Consider the following 22486-nt stretch of genomic DNA (forward strand, 5'->3'; position numbering starts at 1 on the left):
GCATAAATGTCTCAGCTCAGTATTTTTTATAGTTTTTTCCAAACTTTTAACTGTAAAATACATTTTCATATGCTTTTCCATGGGTTTCAGATTAAGTTGTTACTTACTATCCATCCATCATCATTTAAGCAAACACGCCAGTTTGTGGCGATTTTGGTTCTGACACTATTTCAGTCTAAGAAGAATGACACAAATGACACATCTAAAAAGCTGTCTCAGTTTATGATAATATATATAACTTGCGTGACTTTCCACTGTAGATTTAAACCCATGTATATACAGATAGCCACTTACAAATAGCCACTTAAAGTAGTTGAGCACCACTAAATTATTTATAGACATACAGTCCTTGCCATGGAAGATGCGTTAAGCTTTGTGGTTGCTGAAGCTGCAGAAGAGGAAACAATCTGTTTTCCACTAAATGGGTCTACTCTGGGTTAATACATTAAAGACCTTTTTGAAACCAACATTAATAGAAAAAATATTTTAATAATTATTCATCAAGCCCAGTGCTGTGGCAACAGTGGATTGCACATCAAATTTTATGGCTGAAGAGATGAAGTGGACATAGATAGAGCTTTTGCTAGATTGTGTTATTATATACATCCAAATACACTGTCCCTTGAGAAGCGAACACTTAACACTCTATCAGACACAAAATGACATAAATATAAGTTCACTTAATTTTAATATTAATAACTAGATCTTGCCAGGCCTAATAATTTGTTTTAACTTCAACAATGCTAAAATGGAAAAATACCCAGCATATATGTAATGTGTTACAAAGATGCTATTGGTACAGGGAAGGAATGAAATGAGTTAAAATTCTACAGAAATTGTGAGTCTGAGGAAACTGGTGTACTGGAGATGAAAGTAAAAGATTAACAGAAAGACCTCAGTTTACACAGCATAAGGGAAAAAAACCCTGAACATGCGTAAGTCTTCTGAGTATTTCAACTTTTGTTTTAATAACTTAAGTATTTATTTGTAAAAAGATAACTCTAATATAAAAATTAATTATCTGTAACACATTTAAATGAAACATGGAATTATAAAAGAAAACCAAGTTGCAACATTTTTTCCTTAATCTTTTAACTTAAAAGATGTTCATGTAACAAGCTGTTCAAACTGCTTACCATTTGCCTTGTTCATTTATAAACTGTTGAACTGCATATCCAAACTGCTCTCTTGATGGACCAGAAAATATTTTTGCTTTTAGGAGCCCAACATTGTAGGCTTCACAGCAGTTATGAAGAATGCCTGTTAACAGAAAGATTATGATTATCACAGAAACAATTAAAGAAGAATTTTGATCCCTGTGAAAAAGGCTCTTTATCTGTGCCAGCTCCCCCGAGAAAAGAAAATAAAATGTAGCCTTTGACACATGCAAGAAAAAAAGTCTTTTCCCTGCAGTACCTATCTGACCATGCGTAATGCCTGTATAGCACTCTTTACACGCGTTATAATATTGTGGGTAGACATCAAGGACTCATTCACTGTTTGCCTTAAAAAAAGTTGCAGCATTACTAATAGGAATGTTTTAGCTGAAGCGAGGCAAGAAACATGATTCAGATGTCTGTTATCCTCCTATATCCTAAGGCATAAATTAAGCATATAGCACAGCAAACCCATAAAAGGCCTGCTGAGGTTCATTAAAATCATAGAATCACAGAATCATTCACGTTGGGAAAGACCCTTAAGATCATCAAGTCCAACCATCACACCCAGCACTGCCAAGTCCAACACTAAACTATGTCCTCAAATGCCACATTTACGTGTCTCCTAAACACGTCCAGGGATGCTGATTCCACCACCTCCCTGGGCAGCCTGTCCCAATGCTTGACCATCCTCTCAGTGAAGAAACTCTTCCTAACATCCAATCTAAACCTCTCCTGGTACAACTGGAGGCCATTTCCTCTTCTCCTATCTCTTGTTATCTGGGAGAAGAGACAGAGACCCACCTTGCTAACACCTCCTCTCTGGTAGCTGTAGGGAGGGATAAGGTCCCCCCCCCCAAGTCTCCTCCTCTCCAGGCCAAACACCCCCAGTTCCCTCAGCCACTCCTCATAAGACCTGTGCTCCAGACCCTTCACCAGCCCCCTGCCCGTCTCTGGACACGCTGCAGCCCCTCCGCGTCCCCCTGACAGTGAGGGGCCCAACCTGAACACAGGAGTCGAGGGGCGGCCTCGCCAGTGCCCAGTGCAGGGGGACAGCACTGCCCTGGCCCTGCTGGCCACGCTGTTTCCCACACCAGCCAGGGTGCTGGTGGCCTCCTTGGCCACCTGGGCACACGGGGGGCTCATGCCCAGCCGGCTGCCGACCAGCCCCCCCAGGCCCTTTCCCCCCAGGCAGTTCCCAGCCCCCAGCCCCCAGCCCGCAGCGCTGCGGGGGCTGGTGTGACCCACGGGCAGGACCCGGCACTGAGCCTGGTTGAACCTCACACAACTGGCCTGGGCCCATCGCTCCAGCCTGCCCAGACCCCTCTGCAGAGCCTCCTGCCCTCCCGCAGATCAACGCTCCCCCACAGCTGGGTGTCACCTGCAAACTTACTGAGGGGGCACTTGATCCCGTTGTCCAGGTCACTGATAAAGACATTAAACAGAACTGGTCCCAGCATTGAGCCCTGGGGAACACCACTTGTGACTGGCTGCCAACTGGATTTAATCCCATCCACCCAGCTTTTATTAAAATGAAAATGCACTGACTCTAACTGCTAATACTGTTTGTATTCTAGTGTCTATCTGCATCAGAAAACCTACATTTTTGAGGCACTTTGTTTTTAGTCCAAACAGTCTGAACAGTTGTCTAAACAGGAAAACTTAGAAATACAAACATGCAAGATAGAACTGCATTAATAAATCATCACACTTAACGCTGAAAGTCCACTTTCCTATGATCAGGGTATTAATTGCTTTTACTTGGGCACTTGCATGCCTAGGAATAAGGGTAGGCCACTCCATGCCATTTTCAAAGGAACTGACAGTGTGAACTGGGGTCTCAAGTGTCATGAGTTTGCAACGCATGAGTGACCACTGCTCATTTATAAAGAACCTGATTTCTTTCCGATCAAGAGCCGTAGGTGGACATCTAGGATAATGTCCACTACAGAAGCTGCAGGAAAAGGGCTGGAATCCTCTATTAGCCAGGAGCAGATAACTCCTCCCCCAGCTTGAAGGTAGAATGACTGAGACAACAGTGGAATCCCTGGAACAAGCTACAGCCCACCTGAGGAACACCACAGGGCTCCTGACAACCCTCCAAAAATGGCAGCAATGGAAGAAATCACCACCTATGGTTGCACTGTGCAGTTACTCCCCAAGGTTCACAGGTGAGGCAGGTTCACGGAGTTGCTCATGGGTTAAACAACATCCTTCACACTTCCCCTCCCTTCCTGTGTGCCCAGACGGAATGAGTTTTTTTATCTGCTCTACACACAAAATGTGCCTCACCATACTTACTTAGCATGAGTCACTGTGTAGTAAAGTGGCAGCCTTTATGACAATCTCTTATAACAGTGAACGTTTAAGGAGAGATGTGCCAATCTTTGGCATCTTAAAAATATAAAATTCCAAGCACATCTCTAGTTTTGATGGGCAGAGAGCTCATGATTGGTATGACTCTCTTCCAGGTCCCAGAACCAGCTCTAGAAGACAGGAACAGTGATTATACCCGCATAAAACAACCCATCACAGTAGCTGTAAGAGTAATAACAATAATGACATCATAGTGAGAACATTAAAATCACAACCGCAGGTTTGCAGACAAAGCTTACAACACGTAAAAAATTTCAATGAATTTTGTACCTTTGCCCACATAATAGAAAACATGAACATTACTAGCAAAAGACTAAATAAAACTCACACAGCTACTCCTTTTTCACCACAAACTCAAAACAGGAAATAATATACTAGTTAAATCAAACAACCACTATTTACAGCTGACCTCTGGAAAGCAAAAAATCACCCTTCCATAAAAGTACAGCTCCTTGAGAAACGTCTCTTAAGAGATAAATGTATTTCCTGAGTAATGTTTAAGATTGGAGAAGAGAATGTGTACATACGTATCACTCTGTGTTTTGCAATACTTTTGTCACTAAACATGACCTCATATATCCATAGTTCATGTCTGGGTTTTGGGAAGAGGGAAAAGAGATGGGTATTGACTATTGCCAGCAATTCTTCCATGATCTAATATACTTGCATTTTACCAAAACATTTTGCTCATGTCACATCCTAGATTTGGGTCTTTTATTTTCAAATTATATTATCCTCAGTCAGAAATCAAGCACGATTTAGCAGTGCCCCATTCTTAAGAGGCCACAGGATACTATAATGCAGTGCCATCCTGCACATAAACACAGAAGAATAACCCTTCAAGTTATGTGATGCACATGAAAATAAACCCTGGTTTTCCAATGAAGAGCCAGAAGTATCCTAGAATGATAAATATTTTCAGTCTGACCCCAAATCCAATGACATCTAGAGAAAAACTCTTGACTGACTGGACTCTTGTTACACAGTTATTAGCAAATCACACAACTACCCAAATGGTAACTGCTAAATGTCTTCTAAGTGCACTGGCCAACTTTGGTGCAAATGCATAGAACATCTTTTGAATTGTGGTCAAGGTGACTGTTTCATTAAATGCTAGAGCCAGGGCAAAAATTTCCACAGTGTGATAAAACTCAAGAGACCCGATTTCATAACCAACAGCCTGAAGGGAAGTCCTCGTGCTGGTTCAAATTCCCACAGGGCACTGTGACAAGTCAGATGCGGGTCAACACAACGCTTGCTGTGTTACGCATTGCCTGTGCATCTCCTGCCCTCTCCCGCCATGGGCACTGCAGCATCCCTCCCTGGACCTTCCAGGGCCACCCTTGTTGTCCTCCTTTTGCCAAGGTGGGGGCTGATTCCAAGGAGGAAAGACACTGCCTGGTCTAGCTCAGGGATGCTTCAGCTCCTTGCAGTTCCTCTGGGCCTCATCACAACTTAGGAAAGTAATGCTCTTTTTTTCTCCCCAGCCTCCCATTCCACCTCATCACTGAACCATTTCATCCATCTCTCCCACTTGCTACAGGGGCTTGATTTTATTCTTTTTGATCATTTGCACTACTGCAGCATCACAGAATTGCTCTTTGAGGGCAAGGATTTCTACCTGGAATAAGGGGAAAAATGTCTGCCAGACTGCAGGCTTTTTCTCAAAACTGCCTTTATCATCTGCATCTTCTGGACAGGCAGCCAGTCAAGGACAGCAAAAAGAAAAGAGAAAAAAACTAGTAAGAAAATGACTGCTGTCATTTGCAGTATTCTTAAGAATCAGCTTTGCCTCTCACTCCTGACTGCTTTGTAAGATCCATGTAGAAAAGCTGTCAAATACACCCTCAGTCACGACAAACTGTCAAATGAACCATAGTTTCAGTATATTTCAATCACAGTCATTTTAAATTCCACATTTTTATAATCATCAGCAAGGTTCTGATTTTTAGATCTACTCCACACAAACCCTACTTGGTTTGCGGCTAGCAAGTACATACTTGCATTTTCCATACTAGTCATTTTCCTGACATTTTCCTCCTCCATCTTATATAGTGCTTACACTACAAGAACATCTTTTTATCCATTTTGTACATCCATCCACAGTATTCAGAACAAGAAATTCAAGCATTTGTAGCAAAAAAAGAGAAAATGCTAAGTTTGCTTCAAACCTATTTTAAGCCTGTGCCAGAATAAGAGGGTCTCTTATGCATTAAAAGGGTGCCAATCATTGAAGCATCTAGGTTCAAAGTACTGTATATTCTAAGCTGGAAAGATTCAGTATCTGTTGCTGCCTTCAGGCAATGAACTTTGATAATTTAAGAATCCTGAAATAAAGAAAACGAATTCACTATCTGGACTTTTAATAGCTTTTAGTGACAGACTTCTACTTTGTGACTTAATGATCACAATGAGAGATTAGTTCTGCAAGTAAAAATCCACTTCCTAACTTCTGTCTGCAAATGACACTTTATTTACAGTCAAATAAATAGACCGTGTGAAACAAAGGAAGCCAGATACAAGCCTAAAGCTTCTGAAGGTCCCTCTGAAGACTTCAAAAGCAGCAGTTCTTCTCTGCCAACTGGATAGGGGGCTTAGGTGCTTTGGTTTAAATACAACACTTTCATCAAGCACGGAAAAGAAGAGTTAGTGAAAAATCCTTAACTGGATAAAAGGAACTGTAAGCTTTCCAATAAAATCCAGTACCTCTTTGAATCAAATTTTTTTGGGGGGGAATTCCTACATTTCAGGAGCTGCATTACTGCAGTGTGTACCACAGCTGCTGTAGTGTAGCAGCATAGCTTCTTTTATACTTTTATACCACCATTTTCTTGCTCCTAGTAGGATCAAAAATAATACATGTTCTGACTGTGCACCTTTGAGCCTGAACATGTGGGAATTCTTCTGTAACTATAAATGACATGTCTAACCATAGCTATAACGTCTTCTGTTTGGTGCCGTTGAAGTACAAGCTGAAGCAAGTTTATTGAAGTAATAGCTCATATTAGGTACACCCAGTTCATAACTGTTTTGATTTTGTAAGCAAAGCTCACAGCTTCAAGTGAACAAGCGGAAAACATCTCTTGGGTAATCAATCATTTAATGTCACGATTATGATAGCTGTCAGATTGTAACCTCTTATTCAGATTTATCAGTACAACAAAAATAAAATATTTCATTGGATGCAAAGAAAAAGAAATCTGATTTTGTGTCTTTATTTCATTTGTAAAATAAGTTTATGAAAGTTTAATAAAATATACTAAGAATATTATTAGTCTGCATTTTGTGTCCTAAGTGTCATAAGAAACATGTCATTTTGTTTTCAGTGGAGTAAAACTGGCTTTTCAATCACTTTATACTACATTTCAAAGGTGATGCTCCAATTCAAGATGGTAATATATGATAGAATCCCATAATCATAAAGACCCAGTTATGCCCAGTCTCATGTCTCATTAAAACACCCAGCCAAACAGAGTCACTCACTACTGCTTTTATTTATAGCTGGCATCAAACCGGCCTAGCTATCACACTATAAAGGAAAAAGAAGATGCAATGGAATTTGACTGCTGAGTCAGTAAGGATCCACCTCGTGCTAAGCATTGGTTTTACATGTATCTAATATTAACCTTGCCAGTAGGAAACTTCACACACTTTTTTTCCTTAATGGTATGGTGTTCTCTTCTTCAAACAACTATTAGTTATAGAACCTTGTTATATTTGTTGTGTCATCCAGCTAAGCAGCCGTTTGTCTTCGTGAGTGAACATTCACGCCAGTAACAATGCCAGGAGAGAGAACAAGGAGAAGCCCCCACTGGCAGCTCCCCTCTGCTCAGTAACATGGCCATGGCTACAACCGTGCCCCTCATGCCACCCCCAACAGGGCAGCGGGCCCAAAGTCACCAGCACACTAGGGGATTTGCAGGTGGAAGTTTGGGTAAGTGTGTAGTTACAGAAGAGCAGCAAGGCTGTGACCTGGCATTACGGTAAAACCAAAACAGTATTACATGCATTCTTGCATGGGTTTTTTAGTCCATGAATTGTTTTGGAAAAAAGTATTAAGAAACCCCCACTAGATTATTGTCTGCTTCCTGTAGCAGCTTCATAGATTGGCAGCCAGTAAGATGTGCACAGCCTACGCTGCCTTAATTGCTCAGTGTAGCATTTTTTAAAGTATCTGCTCTTTCCACAACAGGGTTTTACTTTGCCTTTTATGTTAATCTGCTCAAAGAGAGCCACAACAAATTCTACAAAGAAAATTCTCTCCTTGGTCTCAAAGAATTCTTCCTCCAAAGAACACACATTAGCAGAGCCCTGAAGCCTGTCAGACCTCACTGGGGGCACAGAAAAGAAAGGGGTGGGAGGGATGAGAGAACTCGTAACTCTTGCTTTCTGCTGGCTTCATCTCATAGCAGACTGCACACTCTAGTTCAAGGTTTCCCCATGACTGAAGTATTTCTCAGGGCTCTCTTTGGGGTGGATTTTCTGGTGTTTTGTATTGTGCAAGGTCACACTGCATCTCCTTAGTTGTCAGGGAATTTGTGAAAGCACTTTTGCCTCACTCTGATATCCAGCTGGTTCTTTTTTCATCCCTCTGCAAAAACTTCCTGAAATTGACTCATAGGTTCCAAAGTCAGTAAGGGAGTACAGGCACCTACAGATACCATTTGCACTATAATCACCTACTGTCCTTGAACTATTAGGCAGAAGGTGGAATGAAGGCAGGAAGGGAAAGTAATAAAGTTATGAAAGAGGGCAATCAAGTAGTATTTGCTTCATATTAAACATTTTACTACTTTTTATTAAAAGACAACATTTTGGTGTAGGAGTAAAGTCACTCCCTTATTATTCTGAACATGTGTTATGAGAGCAATAATCCAACTGGAATTAGTCAATTATTCTTACAGAATGAACAACCCATAATTTGAACAGCTTTCATAATACAACGTGTTTTGAAGGTTTTAGTCACAAGACTGTCAATACACAAAGAACGAAACAAGCAGCAGGCAGTTACTTTATTCTATTGAACTGCTGTACAGATATTATTCATTGTGACTTTCAGAAGCCACTGAGCAATTCTTACTGCAGTGAATTTGCTCAGAGAGCAAATCTGCCTTAAAAAAAGAAACACTTTTTTTTTTTCTAACACATTAGTCTTCAGCCTAATTAGCTTTACAGTTTTGCTAGAGCATTGTGTGCACGCACAGGTAACAACATCAAATGAAGGTGGTTTTTTCCCACGTAAAACAAGCAATCCTATATTGTTTGCACCGTTAGGGACTTACAAGCATAAAACACTTTTTTGATGTATCTTTAGTATACTTAGGGCTATGTGGAATCCAATGCACTTGATGCAGGGAAAATACAGGACTATTTATAATTCAGTCTGGTAGTTTATTCATTACGGTCAACAGAACTAAAATTATTTTCTCATTAGTTTTCTCCTGGATACTTACTTCTCTATTTTTTTGTTATTTTTTTCTTCAATATGCACAAAGTTATCAGTATCTACTTGCCATAGTGAGTATGTATCTTTAGCTCATGTACTGAAACAGCAGTCTTATAATCACATTTAATCTATTTTTATTTTAAATCAAACAGATTTCTTATTGAGAACAACCTTCTAAATAAAGACAATGTGAACTTCTGACCGTAATCAAGAGCAGCGAAGAATGCGAGTTGCAAGACACTGGATTTTTTGTACTAGAAATCAGAGTATTTTATAATCCTCATTTCAGTTACTTTGTTGGTATTTCATTATGTTTACAGAAGCCTTAATAGGCAAGTCTTCATTTCACTGCTTCATCTATTTGCTTTACTTTCTTTTATATTGAGACCGAAGTTTTCTTCATATGAGGTACAATATCTCTAACTATTTAATACTTAACAAAGTATAACATTTAGGGTAGAAGGAAACTGTAGGCAACCAAAAAAAAATACCAAAGACCAAACGCAAAACAAAACAAAACCAAAACACCACCGCCAATCCCAAAAAGCAATCAACACAAAAAATCCACCCAGAAGAAAGAAAAAAACCAATGCCTCATTTAGTAACAAATCCTCCCTCCCACCAGCCTTTGTTCTCTCCTCTCCCTCCCTTTAACAAACTTCCTTGGTTTAGTTGGCTGACTGCTTCTTCCTGGAAGTAGGTCAGCTTCCAGCCTGAAAGTCTCTTGAGTGTGTGAAAGCCCAAGTCACTGTCTTTCAGTTAACAACTGTTTATGATCCAAGAATCTGCACCAAAAAGTTAGCAATAACCTGCTATAAAAGCAACTCAAACATGATACAACATCCAAATTGTGAATAAAAAGTTTGAGATACTGAGATAACACAACTAGGTGCTGTCTATTTTACTGTTGTGGCACTGCTGCAGAGTAAGAAATCCAATTAAATTTACCCATGACTGCATTACCCATGGCTCTGAAGGACTTGTCTTTCTCTTGGTAACTCCCTGTTTGTGGTCTACACAGTGTCCTCCTTGGCTCCCAAAGCAGACAAATAAGATGCTCTTCATCTGGAATTAAGAAATCTCAACAACCTACTGCATACACTTTGACTGATCTCAAAGTAATGGTTAAGAGCAGTTCCAGCAGGACTGACAACTTACTATGTGTTTTTAATAAAGACAGCAAGTATTCAAGCCTACTCAAATTTATTATCATGGCATGTTTCTATCATTAAGTTCAGTGGAAAAAACTTTCTTTTACAGAAGATGCAAATAAATTTCATTTTCTAATATAAACTGCGTTTTTTCTTTTATCTTCGTGCAAAACATAGGATTGTTCCAACTTTGTCCTTAAGAGCACCACAATGTGTTCTCAGTGATACCATGGAGCAACTGAAAGTACATGAGGCTAACAAGCTGAACACACCTATACGTTCTATGTGCAGTTAGGTCACCGGCTTCACAAGTAATGATGATAAAGTAACACTTTGCATGCTTCCCTATGACAAAGACTGACTCTTCAAGCAGCATTTCACTCCAGCAAATTATCTTCTTGTGTCCACATTATCAGTTGTTGACCCTTTTTTAAAACCAGCAACATTTCCAAATATAGACAGGGAAGCACGAGCCACATTATGACTGTAAGAGAGGAAATGCATGTCATCATACAGAAGTTGATGAGACTGCTGTCTCTGTGCCCCATGTGCTGCATTTGCCCATCTCAGCTGCTATGAAAACATGTTTGTACACAGATGAAAACGCATGTTTGCAGACAGGTATCAAGAAGTGGGAAAGAAACCAAAAGTGTCTGTACTTCCCTGCACTATCACACTCTAGGCTACATGAAAATTTCAGTGTATTATAACGTATTAGTGTATTATACCACATCATTGTTCAATGTGACCTGAAAAGGCTAAATTAGAAAAAGGCTGAGGGACTCGCCATTACCATCAATCCCCTTACCACTCCAGCACTGCTGCCGACCATGTGAGGACTGCAGTGGTTAGAGAGTGACCCTGCCATCATGCTGTTCAGGATACTTTTACCCTGTTCCTCCTTCACAGATTTTTAAGAGCAAGACAGGAGCTCAGCATTCTGAGCTGTACACAGACCCAGAAACAAGAACAGCCTCAGCTGTAAAAAGTTTGCTGCATCAGCTTCCTGCAAAAAGAAAACCTCCAAAGCACCACAGGATATATAATATAATACTTGGAAGAGCTATAATTATCACAACTTTTGTTTTCCTATAGCAGACTTAACAACTATTTCCCTCCCCTGATTATAAGGGGAGCTAATGGCTCAGCAGCCTCAACAGTAGGTAGGTGGTCCCAGTTGCTCACCTGAAATTCCTTCTTAATGCATACTGAAATGATTAATTCTGGCAGCAGATAAGGCCTAGGCAGAATACGGGCTCATTAAAATGAGGGAAACAACCCAGGAAGCCCAGACTTCAGTAGCTGCCTAACCCAGAATAAACCTAAAATAATGTCACCTAGGTTTCACAGCACAAATTTGCATAAAAATTCCGAATAAGATACAGGTGTAGAAGCACTCCTGAGAGCAAGGCGTCCTCTGGCCCTGCTGTAGGCCCAGCTCTGGTATCACAGCTAGAGGTGACAAATGCTTCCTGATAAAATAACTTCTGCTCTAAATAATTAACTGACTTAACAGCTAAATAACTGATCTTTATGCACTGTCTATCTGCATGAGTAGTCCAACCTCCATGCCTGGGAATGCCACTGCGCACCCGCCCCGGGATGAGCCGAGACCCAGGTTCAGTAGCAGAAGTGGAGAGCTCTTCTCTTGCCCGGTAGCAAAGATGCTTCTGGGAAAGTTTGAAAGGTAAATCTGCATCACCATGAGCCTTAAGGGAGAACTAAGCCCATGTTTCCCAGGCAGCTATTACCATCACTTCTCAGGCAGCTACTTCTTGAAAAAAAGCTGAACTAGACCCCTGCCTCCCAAAGCTCTTCCTCACCACTGACCACTGGGGAAGGGGGCACCTCACGCAAGTACCTGAGAAAGATGGAGTTTAAACGTTCCCCTCGACCCACTGCTTAACTGCAGGAGCCTTCCTGCTTTGCAGGCAAGTATTTTTCATGTACTTTAAAGGCACCTAAATGTCTCTGCTGGGTTGAAGGCACCTAACGCTGCGCTTTGAGGTGGGGGGTACCAGGATTCAGGTGAAGTGGGGCTGCGGCAGGTACTCTCACAGCCCGCAACCGCAGACTCCAGTGTATCTGAGACGCCTGTGGTCAGGTGATGACAGGCTATCTCTAGTCAGAGTTTGGAAATAACTTACCTTTTTTGTAAAATGCAGCCATTGTACATTTTGGGGTCAGAGAGAAGGGCCCACGTACATTTAAGAAGAGTTTTCTTGAGATAATACTTGCTTCCACAAGTGCAGAACAGTTGCTTTTTGTCTTCAGAGAAGCAGAGTCTATTGTAGCTGTCAACTTCTCAGAAAGACAACTCTAGAGACTCTTAAAAGTATTTTTTTACCATTCAGTATGATGAACTGGCTTTGGGCAGTTTGGAAAAGAAAAAACAAAAAAAGAGAGAGCACAGACAGGGAAATGAAAGGATATCAGGCTATAGTCAAATGGATAACTTATTAGCAGAGCTACTAAAGGACTACCATCCAAACAGTGCTGCTGGATTTTTTTCTCCATCTATTGTTTTGCCCATATTAACAGTCACTTCATTTTCAGTCTTTTCTGCTATTCTAAATCTGACCTATATGCATTTCAGAAATATTTAAATGGGAACTCTCTTTGGTGGGCACAGTTAGATGAAGTGTCAGGCCACTTAAATGTTTTTCCACTTCGGAAAGGTTAGCTAAATTCTCATTCGAGAAATTTCAACTACACTTGATTTTAGCACCTATAAATCCAATCAGTTCTACGTGTATCTGAAGTACTGCACATACAGTACTTCTGAATTTTGTACTACACAGTAGGTGTGGGAAAATTACTTTTGGGGGGATTAGAGAAAACTGGGACCTAACAGAAGTATAGTATTATAGGAAGCTTTTTAGAGTAAGATACAGCTATTGCTTTCAGGATGGTTGGCACACACATAATCTACTTTACTATGCTGACAGGAGTAACAGAGGGTGGAACAGAGTGGAGACCCCACAGCCGGGCTCTGTTGTGCTGCCTGGTGGAACGGAAACTTGATGGTACTGCACAGCTGATAAGCTGCATAGCAGTTGTCAGATGAAGAATACATGAGAAGATGTCTGGTGCTGAGACAACCATTGTGGCAAAATTACTTTCCTCAAATGAAATCATCTCACTGTAATACTAACACACACCTCCACCCCAAAGTTACCTGCCTCCAAGGTACTACTGAACCTCGCTGGGTACATAATAACAACCAGTAATAAAAATAGGTATGACTAGATTCACTCAAGCTCCATGTAAATGTAAAGAAAATGGACTGGTCCCGAATGTAAGTTCAAAGCAGGGGGGTAGGGGGGTGGGGAGGGCAGAGAACTGTTGTCTAAACTCACAAATTACCACAAACTGATTCAGCATTTTTTTAAAGTTGTTACGAATGAAGGGACTTCTAATCAAGGGAGTCAGCCTTGGGAAGGACAGGAAACAAAGAACGGATGGGGAAAAGAACACCGTTATCTGAAGTTACGCAGAAAGAAGCCTCCAAGCGAGGAAGTTCCGGCCACAAGAAGACACAAGTCAGTAAGGTGTTGAAACCCACAGCAAGTTGGTTGAAAGCAAGACAAAGGTAATTGTGGTACTGGGAGATCGCAACCTCCAACTCAAATAGCTGCTCTGGAACAGGGCAAACCCCAACTTGGGGAGCATGCATAGCTAGTAAAAGAACTTCAGTAGTGCTGTTTGAGGGTGCATTCTAGTTTGCATTAGAAGCGAGAAACTTGTAACTTATTGCATGTATGATAAATGAATATGCAATATAAAAAGTGGACAAATGAGGAGAGAGGTTAGGGAAGACTCGATCATAACTTCTGGGATCAGTCCATGGGCTGAACCTGTCTCCCGCCCCACAGGGATGCCTAATGGCTAAGAACTTTATAACTACATCATGCCAGCTGTTATTAAGTGTGAAGTTTTAAGCTTGTTTTGCAGTCAGTGTATTATCACCACCAATTCTCAAACCTTACTCTGTCACAAACTTGTATTCTGTGTAATAAAAATCTTCAGCTGAAATTCATTTTGTATAAGTCTCCATAGATTCTGAGTAGTTGTTACAAAGGATTTGACTCCATGATGTTGTGAGCAGGAGTCCCTGAACAGATTACTCAAATCACCCTCTGATATAGTGGCCTGTCAAAACTCTGGTAGCGGTCAGGCTGGTTGGACACAAGGGTCTCATCTTGGGAAACTGACAGGCTGATCAAATACAAAGGGTCTGAGGAAACCCCACTGTTTAACATGACAGTAGGAATACCGGATTAAATTGCTCCGTGTTCATCATTAAGGCGCTATTCTTACGGTCTGATTAGAATTTACAGTTAAGAAAGCAGAATTGGTAAAAACCTACTTAATGCAACATTGCTCCTTTCTTCACTGAGCAATTACCATTCTCCTCAAATAGGAAACGGAAATAAGGATACAGGCACAGAAACATGTGAGTCATACCTTCCATTGCAATAATATCTGGTAACCATCTAGGACACACTAGTTGCCCAGGGACAAGATACCCTACTTGCTTCTGCTTCAGACAGGTGTCTACCAATGGGATTATTCTGTGTTTTACCTTCCTTCTTGTAGCATGTTGCTATTAAGAAACCAGGTCTCTAACTCTTGACACAGGTTGCCCTTATTTGGACACTTACATAGACATTTACTCAACTAACAGAACAGGACCAGCCAAGAGTAAATTTAGGCTTAAGAGTCCAGTAGTTTACTGATCTGCAGATTATGTAATGAAGTAGAATTTCTTACCCAGTATGTGTTCATGTCTCCCTTCAACTGTGAAAGCAACAGTCACAAGAACTGAGAAGTTGCAAGAAGTGACTGCTGTGTATGTGGAAGAGGTAGACAGCCTATTAGATAATCCAGCTGGTTTACATGTGGGCAGCTGCCTTACTTCAGGCAGCACAGAACAGGACACAGACGCATCCCCAAGACACTGCTGGGTTCACAACTTCTCATAACGGCATCCATCGCTGCACTAAACTCACGTGAGCCAAGCTGTGGGTTGATTGCTCCTCATTCAGGTAAGTCGTCTGATCTTGCAGACTGCTGAGGTAGTTGTTTACTGGGTAATCCAGTGGGTCAGACAGCCTGGGCATCCGCAGTCTTATTGTTACATACCGCTTTGTATCACAGCCTTAACACAGCATCAACTGCTGCCAGTTCTCTTGCTTAAGGGTTGCTATATTCGAAATAGGGAGCTAGACAGGCAGACAGATAAAAGGTAAAACCCTAATGTAATCTTTCCTCACCACCAACCCATCCCACCCCCCGACGTCCATTATTTCCTTAGGTATTTCCACTGTGTGATACGCTCCCTTCCAGAAGTGTGTTGTTAACAGTAATTTTCCTCAAGATTTCTTTATTGTCTGTTCTTTAGAAATAACCAATCACAGTCACACAAGTCTCCCTGGCCAATAAAAAGAACATCCTGTATGAAATACAGGAAGAATGATGAACTTAGAAGCAGGATTCAAAGGGTAAAATAAATCCGGAATAAGGCAAAAGAGTTCCACCAGGGCTGTGCATAACTTCCAGGCCCTTCACCCTGTCTACCAGTAATTTGGAAGGGACAAAAGAATCCGTGACATTCATCATGTGTGACATTCAACCATGCAGATGCCATTCGGTTATACACAAAATGTCTTCGCTCATCCTGCATTCTAGAAGCCTGTGTTGATCTTACTTCTTTGCCTGTATAATTCCTCTTTTAAGTCCTGAATAATACATGAGTCTCATTAGATTTTTAAAGAATATGCTGCTCCAGGAGAAAATAAAAACTGACTTAGTCCTCTGAAGATCCTGAAATGCTCCCAGCCTGATTTGGAAGTGATGGAAATGCTCACACTGATTATGCTGGCTCTACTAGATGCCTTTAGTATTTGCCACCTCTAGAAAACGAGTGCAGCATGAGGGATGCACACTCACACTCAGCTAATATAGACAGAAGGTATCATTTATCCTACAGAATTCACATTCATTTATTTTTATTATCCTTTTATCAGTGCCTTGAGAAGCGGGTATGTTCACATAACTATTTAGCATAGGTATGTGTCAGTCTTTCACCTAACGGCTTAAAAATAAAAATCTTTCTCTGTTATTTTTTTAAACCAAAATCAAAACTAAGACTGAGGCAGTTCTCTTATGTCGTTGACTAATCTGCATGGGAATAGTACAGACAACTTATTCACACAAAAAATAAGCTTATCAACTTGCTGTCCTCTTACTGTACAGGGTCTGAAATCTTAGCCCAGTGCAGTATCACAGGGCCAGACACGACTAGGCGAAAAAGAAATCCTAAACGTTAAAACTGCTAATAGAAATGTCCTAAGCCAAGCAGATAACATGTGTTGGTATGCAAGTGCATGGCCACGCCGATGAGAATCCCGCCTGTGTCCCGTCTGCATTTCGGCACGGTCACCATGGGAACGGGAACCGGCCACCGCAGCCTAACAAAGGAAACCTTCACATGAAAGCAACAACACTGGGTACACAGACTGCCCAAGATTTCTGCTGGGGAAAATGACTTGCTTTACCCAATGGAAGATACAGAAACTCCCTCTTACCTGCATTAAGCCTAGAGGAAAGTATTTTATTCACATTTAGCTGTATTGACATGAAGCCATTATGCTGGCAGTTCCAGTTATTGGCCCTCATAAAAATACATTATGTGAACTACATGCAAAAACCACTTTCATTCATTCATTCATTCAAGATTAACAGTAACGAGGAAAGACCACAATTATATAGTGGCTAAGAAACCCAACAAAACCAAGGAATATCAGTCCTTTTACTTCTTTGACTTCTTCCACGAAAATTCTGTGTTACTGAATCAAAGAAGCAAAGACCAATTGAAAAACTGTCCCAGAGCCAGGCAGCACACAGTTAAAACTTGTTGGTAAGGTCTTATGTTGATTTTGCCCAAATTATGCACAAATACATGTTAACTGTTAAGGTGATAGGAAAGTTATGTTAATACCCTGTATGCTTTCTAAAATAAGCATCATCTGTACAAAATACAAGTCCTGTAATACAGTATGAATGAGGCCTTACTTCAATGTGCAAAGCTACGAAAGGCAAAACTCCAAAAATAATATATAATAACACTCCTACTACCTGACAAACTCTCTTAGAAAGTATGAAAAACTAGAGATAATTTCAGTTTATGAGGCACTCCCGTTTCAGTCCTGTTTTCAAACAATTGCCAGATTTTTGAATGATTTTTAATACTAACGTTACTCAAATACAATAATAAAAAAGCAAGGTAACAGAAGATGAGCACAAAGAGGGAGAAAGGCAGAAGTTAAGACAGGTTGTACAGCTGTAAGTTGCTATGTGTGCAAATCCGTTATGATCACACACTACCTGTTCACCCAGACTTCTGGCTTCATTTATTGCACAAAGTGTGCTATTTTCATTTGCTATTGAGTTATCGCTTTTGTCCTTACTGCTCAGTACATGGCCCTGTACTTTTTATGAATACTATTTTAACCTACTGAATTAGCAGCTTCCTTGTGGATTAATCTCTACATACCTTGACCACAAGCACCTTAAAGTACTGGCAAGTGACAGAGAATTTCTTTTTCAACAACCGAGTGAAATGAGAGATCGTCCTGAGCCCCATTAAAGAAAAGATAAAGGTCAAAAGTACTTGCTGTTTTTGAGTATCTAGTGATACAGCTAAAACCTTATTTTTTCAGAATACTTAGCACATTTGAAATACAATTTCCATTGACTTCATTCACAGCTGTGAATACACAGCAGCTTTGCATGTCAAATTGCACTTCCACAACCAGCTCAAGCCAGTGGAAGTGCTGGCTACCAGTGAAAGGGACTCTTCCAGCTTCCCTCCCTCCTCTGGCCACAAGTTCTGCCTGTCCCCCGTGCCAGTGCTAATGCTTAAAAAAATTGCTCAAGTGAACAGGATTGGTTTAGCTCATCTCCAAAACTGACCTGGCTCAAAAATGGGAAAAAATTATTCAGGCAAATGGGTCCCTGACCTGCTCCCCAGACCAAGCCCCTGTGGTAGCACAGGGAAACCGGTGGGAACATGCAATCAGGAGTGGATGAAATGTCCTTGCAGCATCAGCCCCAGATTGAGGTCAGCTTAACCAGATCATGAAAATGCAGCTTCAGTTTTGAGAACCGAGGGCTGAGCAAAGAGAAAGAGATGAACACAAAAGCTCCAACCACGTGTCAAAGATTTGATTTAAATGACTCGCCTGAAATTGCACTCTGCTTTTGTGCCAAAAAAAGGAAAGAATCCAAGTTTGAAAAGAAAAAAAAATACAACTTCCCTTCATCCTACCTTTCTTCCTCATTCATAGAACACCTTCTGACTTCAAAACTAAGTATGGCAGGAGCCCCAACCTCTTCTCTGATCATACTACCTTACCCTGTCCACAGGCAGTGACAGCATGATGCATTAATGCACAGAAGGAACAAATCCAGGTTGCTAACTTACTTCAGGCACTTCCTAAATTTTGCATGCTAAACTCTGTTTTTTGATCACAACTTTCATCCCACTTTAAACAAAAATCATCTGAAAGAAAAAATCTATAGTGGGATCCTCTCCTATTCCTCTGTACAGCTCTACAGCCCACTGCCAACAAGGGCCCTAGGACAACAGGATGTTTTTCATCTGCATGGATCAGATATGTACCAAACAGATGAGGGCTTATATTTGGAAATTCTGATTTTCTATCCAAAGTTGCAGAGAACCACCACCCCCCAGTTTCAGATAAGGCTGCTTTCTCCTCCAGGCTGCCTGGGTCCCATGAGGCTTGAGATCTCATGGTCCTCAAATGGTGCATGTGTGGTGTGAGACCCTCCCAGGAGTACTGCACTCAGCTTTGGGGCCCCCAGTGTCAGAAGGACAGGGACCCATCGAGGGAAGTTCAGAAGAGGGCAACAAAGATGATCAGAGGGCTGGAGCATCTCTCCTGTGAGGACAGGCTGGGAGAGCTGGGGTTGTTCAGCCTGGAGAAGGGGAGGCTCCAGGCAGACCTTAGAGCAGCCTTCCAATACCCAAAGGGGCCTGCAAGAAAGCTGGAGAGGAAGTTTTTACAAGGCCTTGTAGTGATAGGACAAGGGGGAAGGGCTTCAAGCTGAAAGAGGGTACATTTAGATTAGATATCAGAAGAAGTTCTTTACCGTGAGGGTGGTGAGACACTGGCATAGGTTGCCCAGAGCAGCTGTGGATGCCCCATCCCTGGAAGCATCCAAGGCCAGGCTGGATGGGGCTTTGAGCAACCTGGTCTGGTGGAAGGTGTCCCTGCCCATGGCCAGGAGGTTGGAACTAGATGGTCTTTAAGGTCCCTTCCAACCCAAACCATTCTATGATTCTACGAAAAGGCATAACCCTTACTTAGCCATGATTTTCCACTTCAGAGTTACATAGTGCAAGGCCTATATACTTCACAGAGCGGAGATTTTAAGGATGTGTCAGAGTTGTATCATTCACATCCTTGGTTGCTGGAGGAAGGTTCATGCTGGGCTTTAATATGTAGGCCTGCTGAGATAGGTGAGGTCTTACTAAATATTATTTCCTCCACTAGACATGGTCCTTCAACACTATGACTTGAGAATTAACTCAGAAATAAATTATTTTCAAAAAATGGAGAACAAGCTGATTCACTCAGAGCCCAGGAATCAGCTAACAGCATGTAGTACAGACAATCAGTGGACCAGGATCCAGAAACAAACTGGAAAGCAGAACGCCTCAAACAACAGAGACCGCTGTAAAAATACCAAATAACATGAGAACACAGGAGAGAGTTTCTGTGTTTGCAGGCGTAGACCTAGTCCTCACACAGAAACAGCTACACCGCACTACAACTCCAACAGCAGAGGAAGTCTGACAAGCTCCACACCAAGGATGGACAGAACTTGTATTAGAATCAAGCTGATAAAAATAGATTTCTTTCCAGAGGAACACAGTTCTCCAAAGATTTGTTATTTGGCCAAATTTAGGTAGATATTCAAGACTATACAAAACAGCACCTTCCTGCCAGATTTCAAATATCTCCTCTGAAGCATGAAGGCACTAGAACTTTCCAATGAAAATGTTACCACAACTGAGAACAGGAAAGCTACTGTATTGTCCACTGACCTCACTCTCAGAAAGAGCTGGGCTATTTTGACTCTGATTTTTAAGAACAGGCTAAGGGAAAAACTTAAGATGTAAATTTAAGGAACTAGATATAGCAAATCTCTAAGCAGCCAAGAGCAGCGTGTTACAACATAGAGCATCACACTTTGTTGTACAGCCCTGTTAAGAGGAATAACTGTAAGTGAAGGATTTAACATAACCTGCTTCTGTATGCTATATACTTTCTGATCAAGGAGTAACAGGTTTGGTAGCAAAGTCATGTTATCAAAATGGTAGTTCTGTTGGATTTCTTGTAGCACCTAAAAAGTCAGTTTTCCAAACACAGAAGTAAACACCAACAATGACTAACCCACACCCTTCCTAACCGTTGCATTACTTTTAGTTTAATGTGGAGACACAATAAAGCAATACCCTATGTGGGCCATTAAATACCGCTGACGATTCAGAAGTGAATATACTGACACAAAAATCAAGTTTAAAATAAACTTGGAATATTTTCTTGAAGTACTGACTAATTCAGCTAAGGTAGCCCAATTAAATTCACAGATATCAGCTTTGAAAGTAAAGCAGTTGATGGGAATTTAATAAATTTCAAAACAATTCTGCATAAGCTACAACAGTACTATCACAGCAGGACTCCCAGTCGCTCAGGGAAAATGCTCCTGTTCTGAAGCTTTTTCTTCCCTGCTACTTCTACAAGATCAAAAAAGCCTAATTGAGTATTAACTCAGCAATTACATCCACTAACATCAAATGTCACGACACATCTGAAATCAACACGATGACAGCTTTCAACTGTATAAATGAAGACAAATCTCTGACAGCGCCTGAACAAAGTAGACCTATCCCACTTCTGTCAGTCTCATTGCCAGGGGAATCCTCCTCTTGCAATCAGTCCTTATCTTCTGCTTTCAGCACCACTCTATAAACCTTTGCAAGTCCTAAGAGCCCATGAATTCGAGAGCATGATAATGGTCCTGGTGCTGTACAGTGACTGTAACCAGGAGAATATAGGATGGATTAAGCAAAAGTGCAGGGTGAATGTTGTGCCCGTTGATACTGCTAAGATTATTTTTTTTTATTACCAGATCGTTTGCATACTGTGTATCTCATCACAGGTTAATATTTTTGTGTTTGATGTCATACCCTGCAGCCGCACATTCCACTGTAGCGTTTGCTATAGTTACTGAAAGAACAAGTTAGAACAGCTCATCAGTGAGAGCTCAGTTTTAAGCTGCTTCTTCACCGACTTGTTAATTAAGGGTTTGTGAGAGTATACAGTAATGTTTAAACTCTGAAAGTGCTTGGGAATTCGCTCATGGCAAGTGAATATGATGGCTTATAGTTCCCAGGAAAATATATGTAATGGTGATTTAGTCAGCCAAGAGAAGGAGGCGATGGTTCAAGTTTCCCTGTCCTTTTCCAAGGAGCGACATCTGCCCAACGGGGTGGGAACAGACCTAGAGGGTTCTTGAAAATTAGGAACAGCATTCACAGGGCGCGTATCGTCCCCTTTAAAAAGGCACAATCGCCATGTAGCCGTACACTCCCACGGCAGGCTGCCCCCGCTCCCCTCCCGCAGGCGCCCACGCTCCATTGCACGGGAGGGCGAACCCCACGCCAGCCCGGGAGCTGGGGCGCCGGACCCGCTGCGCAGATGCCGCCGCACCGCACCGCACACGCACGCACAGCCAACGCGCCCCTGGCCCGGACGCCACACACTCGCCGCCCGGCTCTGCCCCGTCCCCGGCGCCGCGGTGAGAGGCAGCAGCTGCCGCCGAGGCCGCCCCCGCGCCCCCCGCCCGCACCGGCCGCCCCCCCGGCGGCACGGGGACCCGCCCACCCCCGGCGCGGAAGCACCGACCTACCCAGCGCGAGCAGCAGCGGCAGCGCCGCGCCCGCAGAGCCCATGGCGCGGCGCGGTGCGGTGCGGTGCGGAGGCCGGGCCGGTGCCGCTCCCGAGCTGGCCGCTTCCCAGCGCGGCACTGCGCACCACCTGCTCCTCGCCACCCCGAAATACCCCTCCTCCTCCTCCTCTTCCTCCTCCTCCTCCACGCCCCCTGCGCGCCGCGGGCGCGGAGCCGGACGCAGCGCCCCCACTGCCCCGCAGCCCCGGTGCCGGCTGGCGAGGGGCCGGGGCCGGATGCTAGCGGCTGGGCGCTGTGCTGGGGGCAGGGCTCCGGGAGGCACCCGGCGCCCCGGGACGGTGCTTTGGGGGGTG

The 22486-nt window shown here is 42.4% G+C and overlaps 1 protein-coding gene across 1 annotated transcript in view; it reads right to left on the bottom strand.

Annotated features, from left to right (window-relative positions):
• The window catches only part of ITGA2 (integrin subunit alpha 2), a 70761-nt gene extending 48478 nt beyond the window's left edge, over positions 1-22283 (bottom strand). Inside the window, exons 1-2 of the mRNA XM_056324122.1 lie at positions 22134-22283; positions 1137-1260 (exon numbers count right to left, since the gene is read on the bottom strand). Coding sequence (XP_056180097.1) covers positions 1137-1260; positions 22134-22176 — 167 coding nt within the window. The 5' untranslated portion in view covers positions 22177-22283. The remainder of the gene's footprint in view (positions 1-1136; positions 1261-22133) is intronic.
• Between the last annotated feature and the right edge of the window lie 203 nt (positions 22284-22486).

The sequence above is a fragment of the Falco biarmicus genome, chromosome Z, assembly GCF_023638135.1.
Source record: "Falco biarmicus isolate bFalBia1 chromosome Z, bFalBia1.pri, whole genome shotgun sequence".
Lineage (NCBI taxonomy): Eukaryota > Metazoa > Chordata > Aves > Falconiformes > Falconidae > Falco > Falco biarmicus.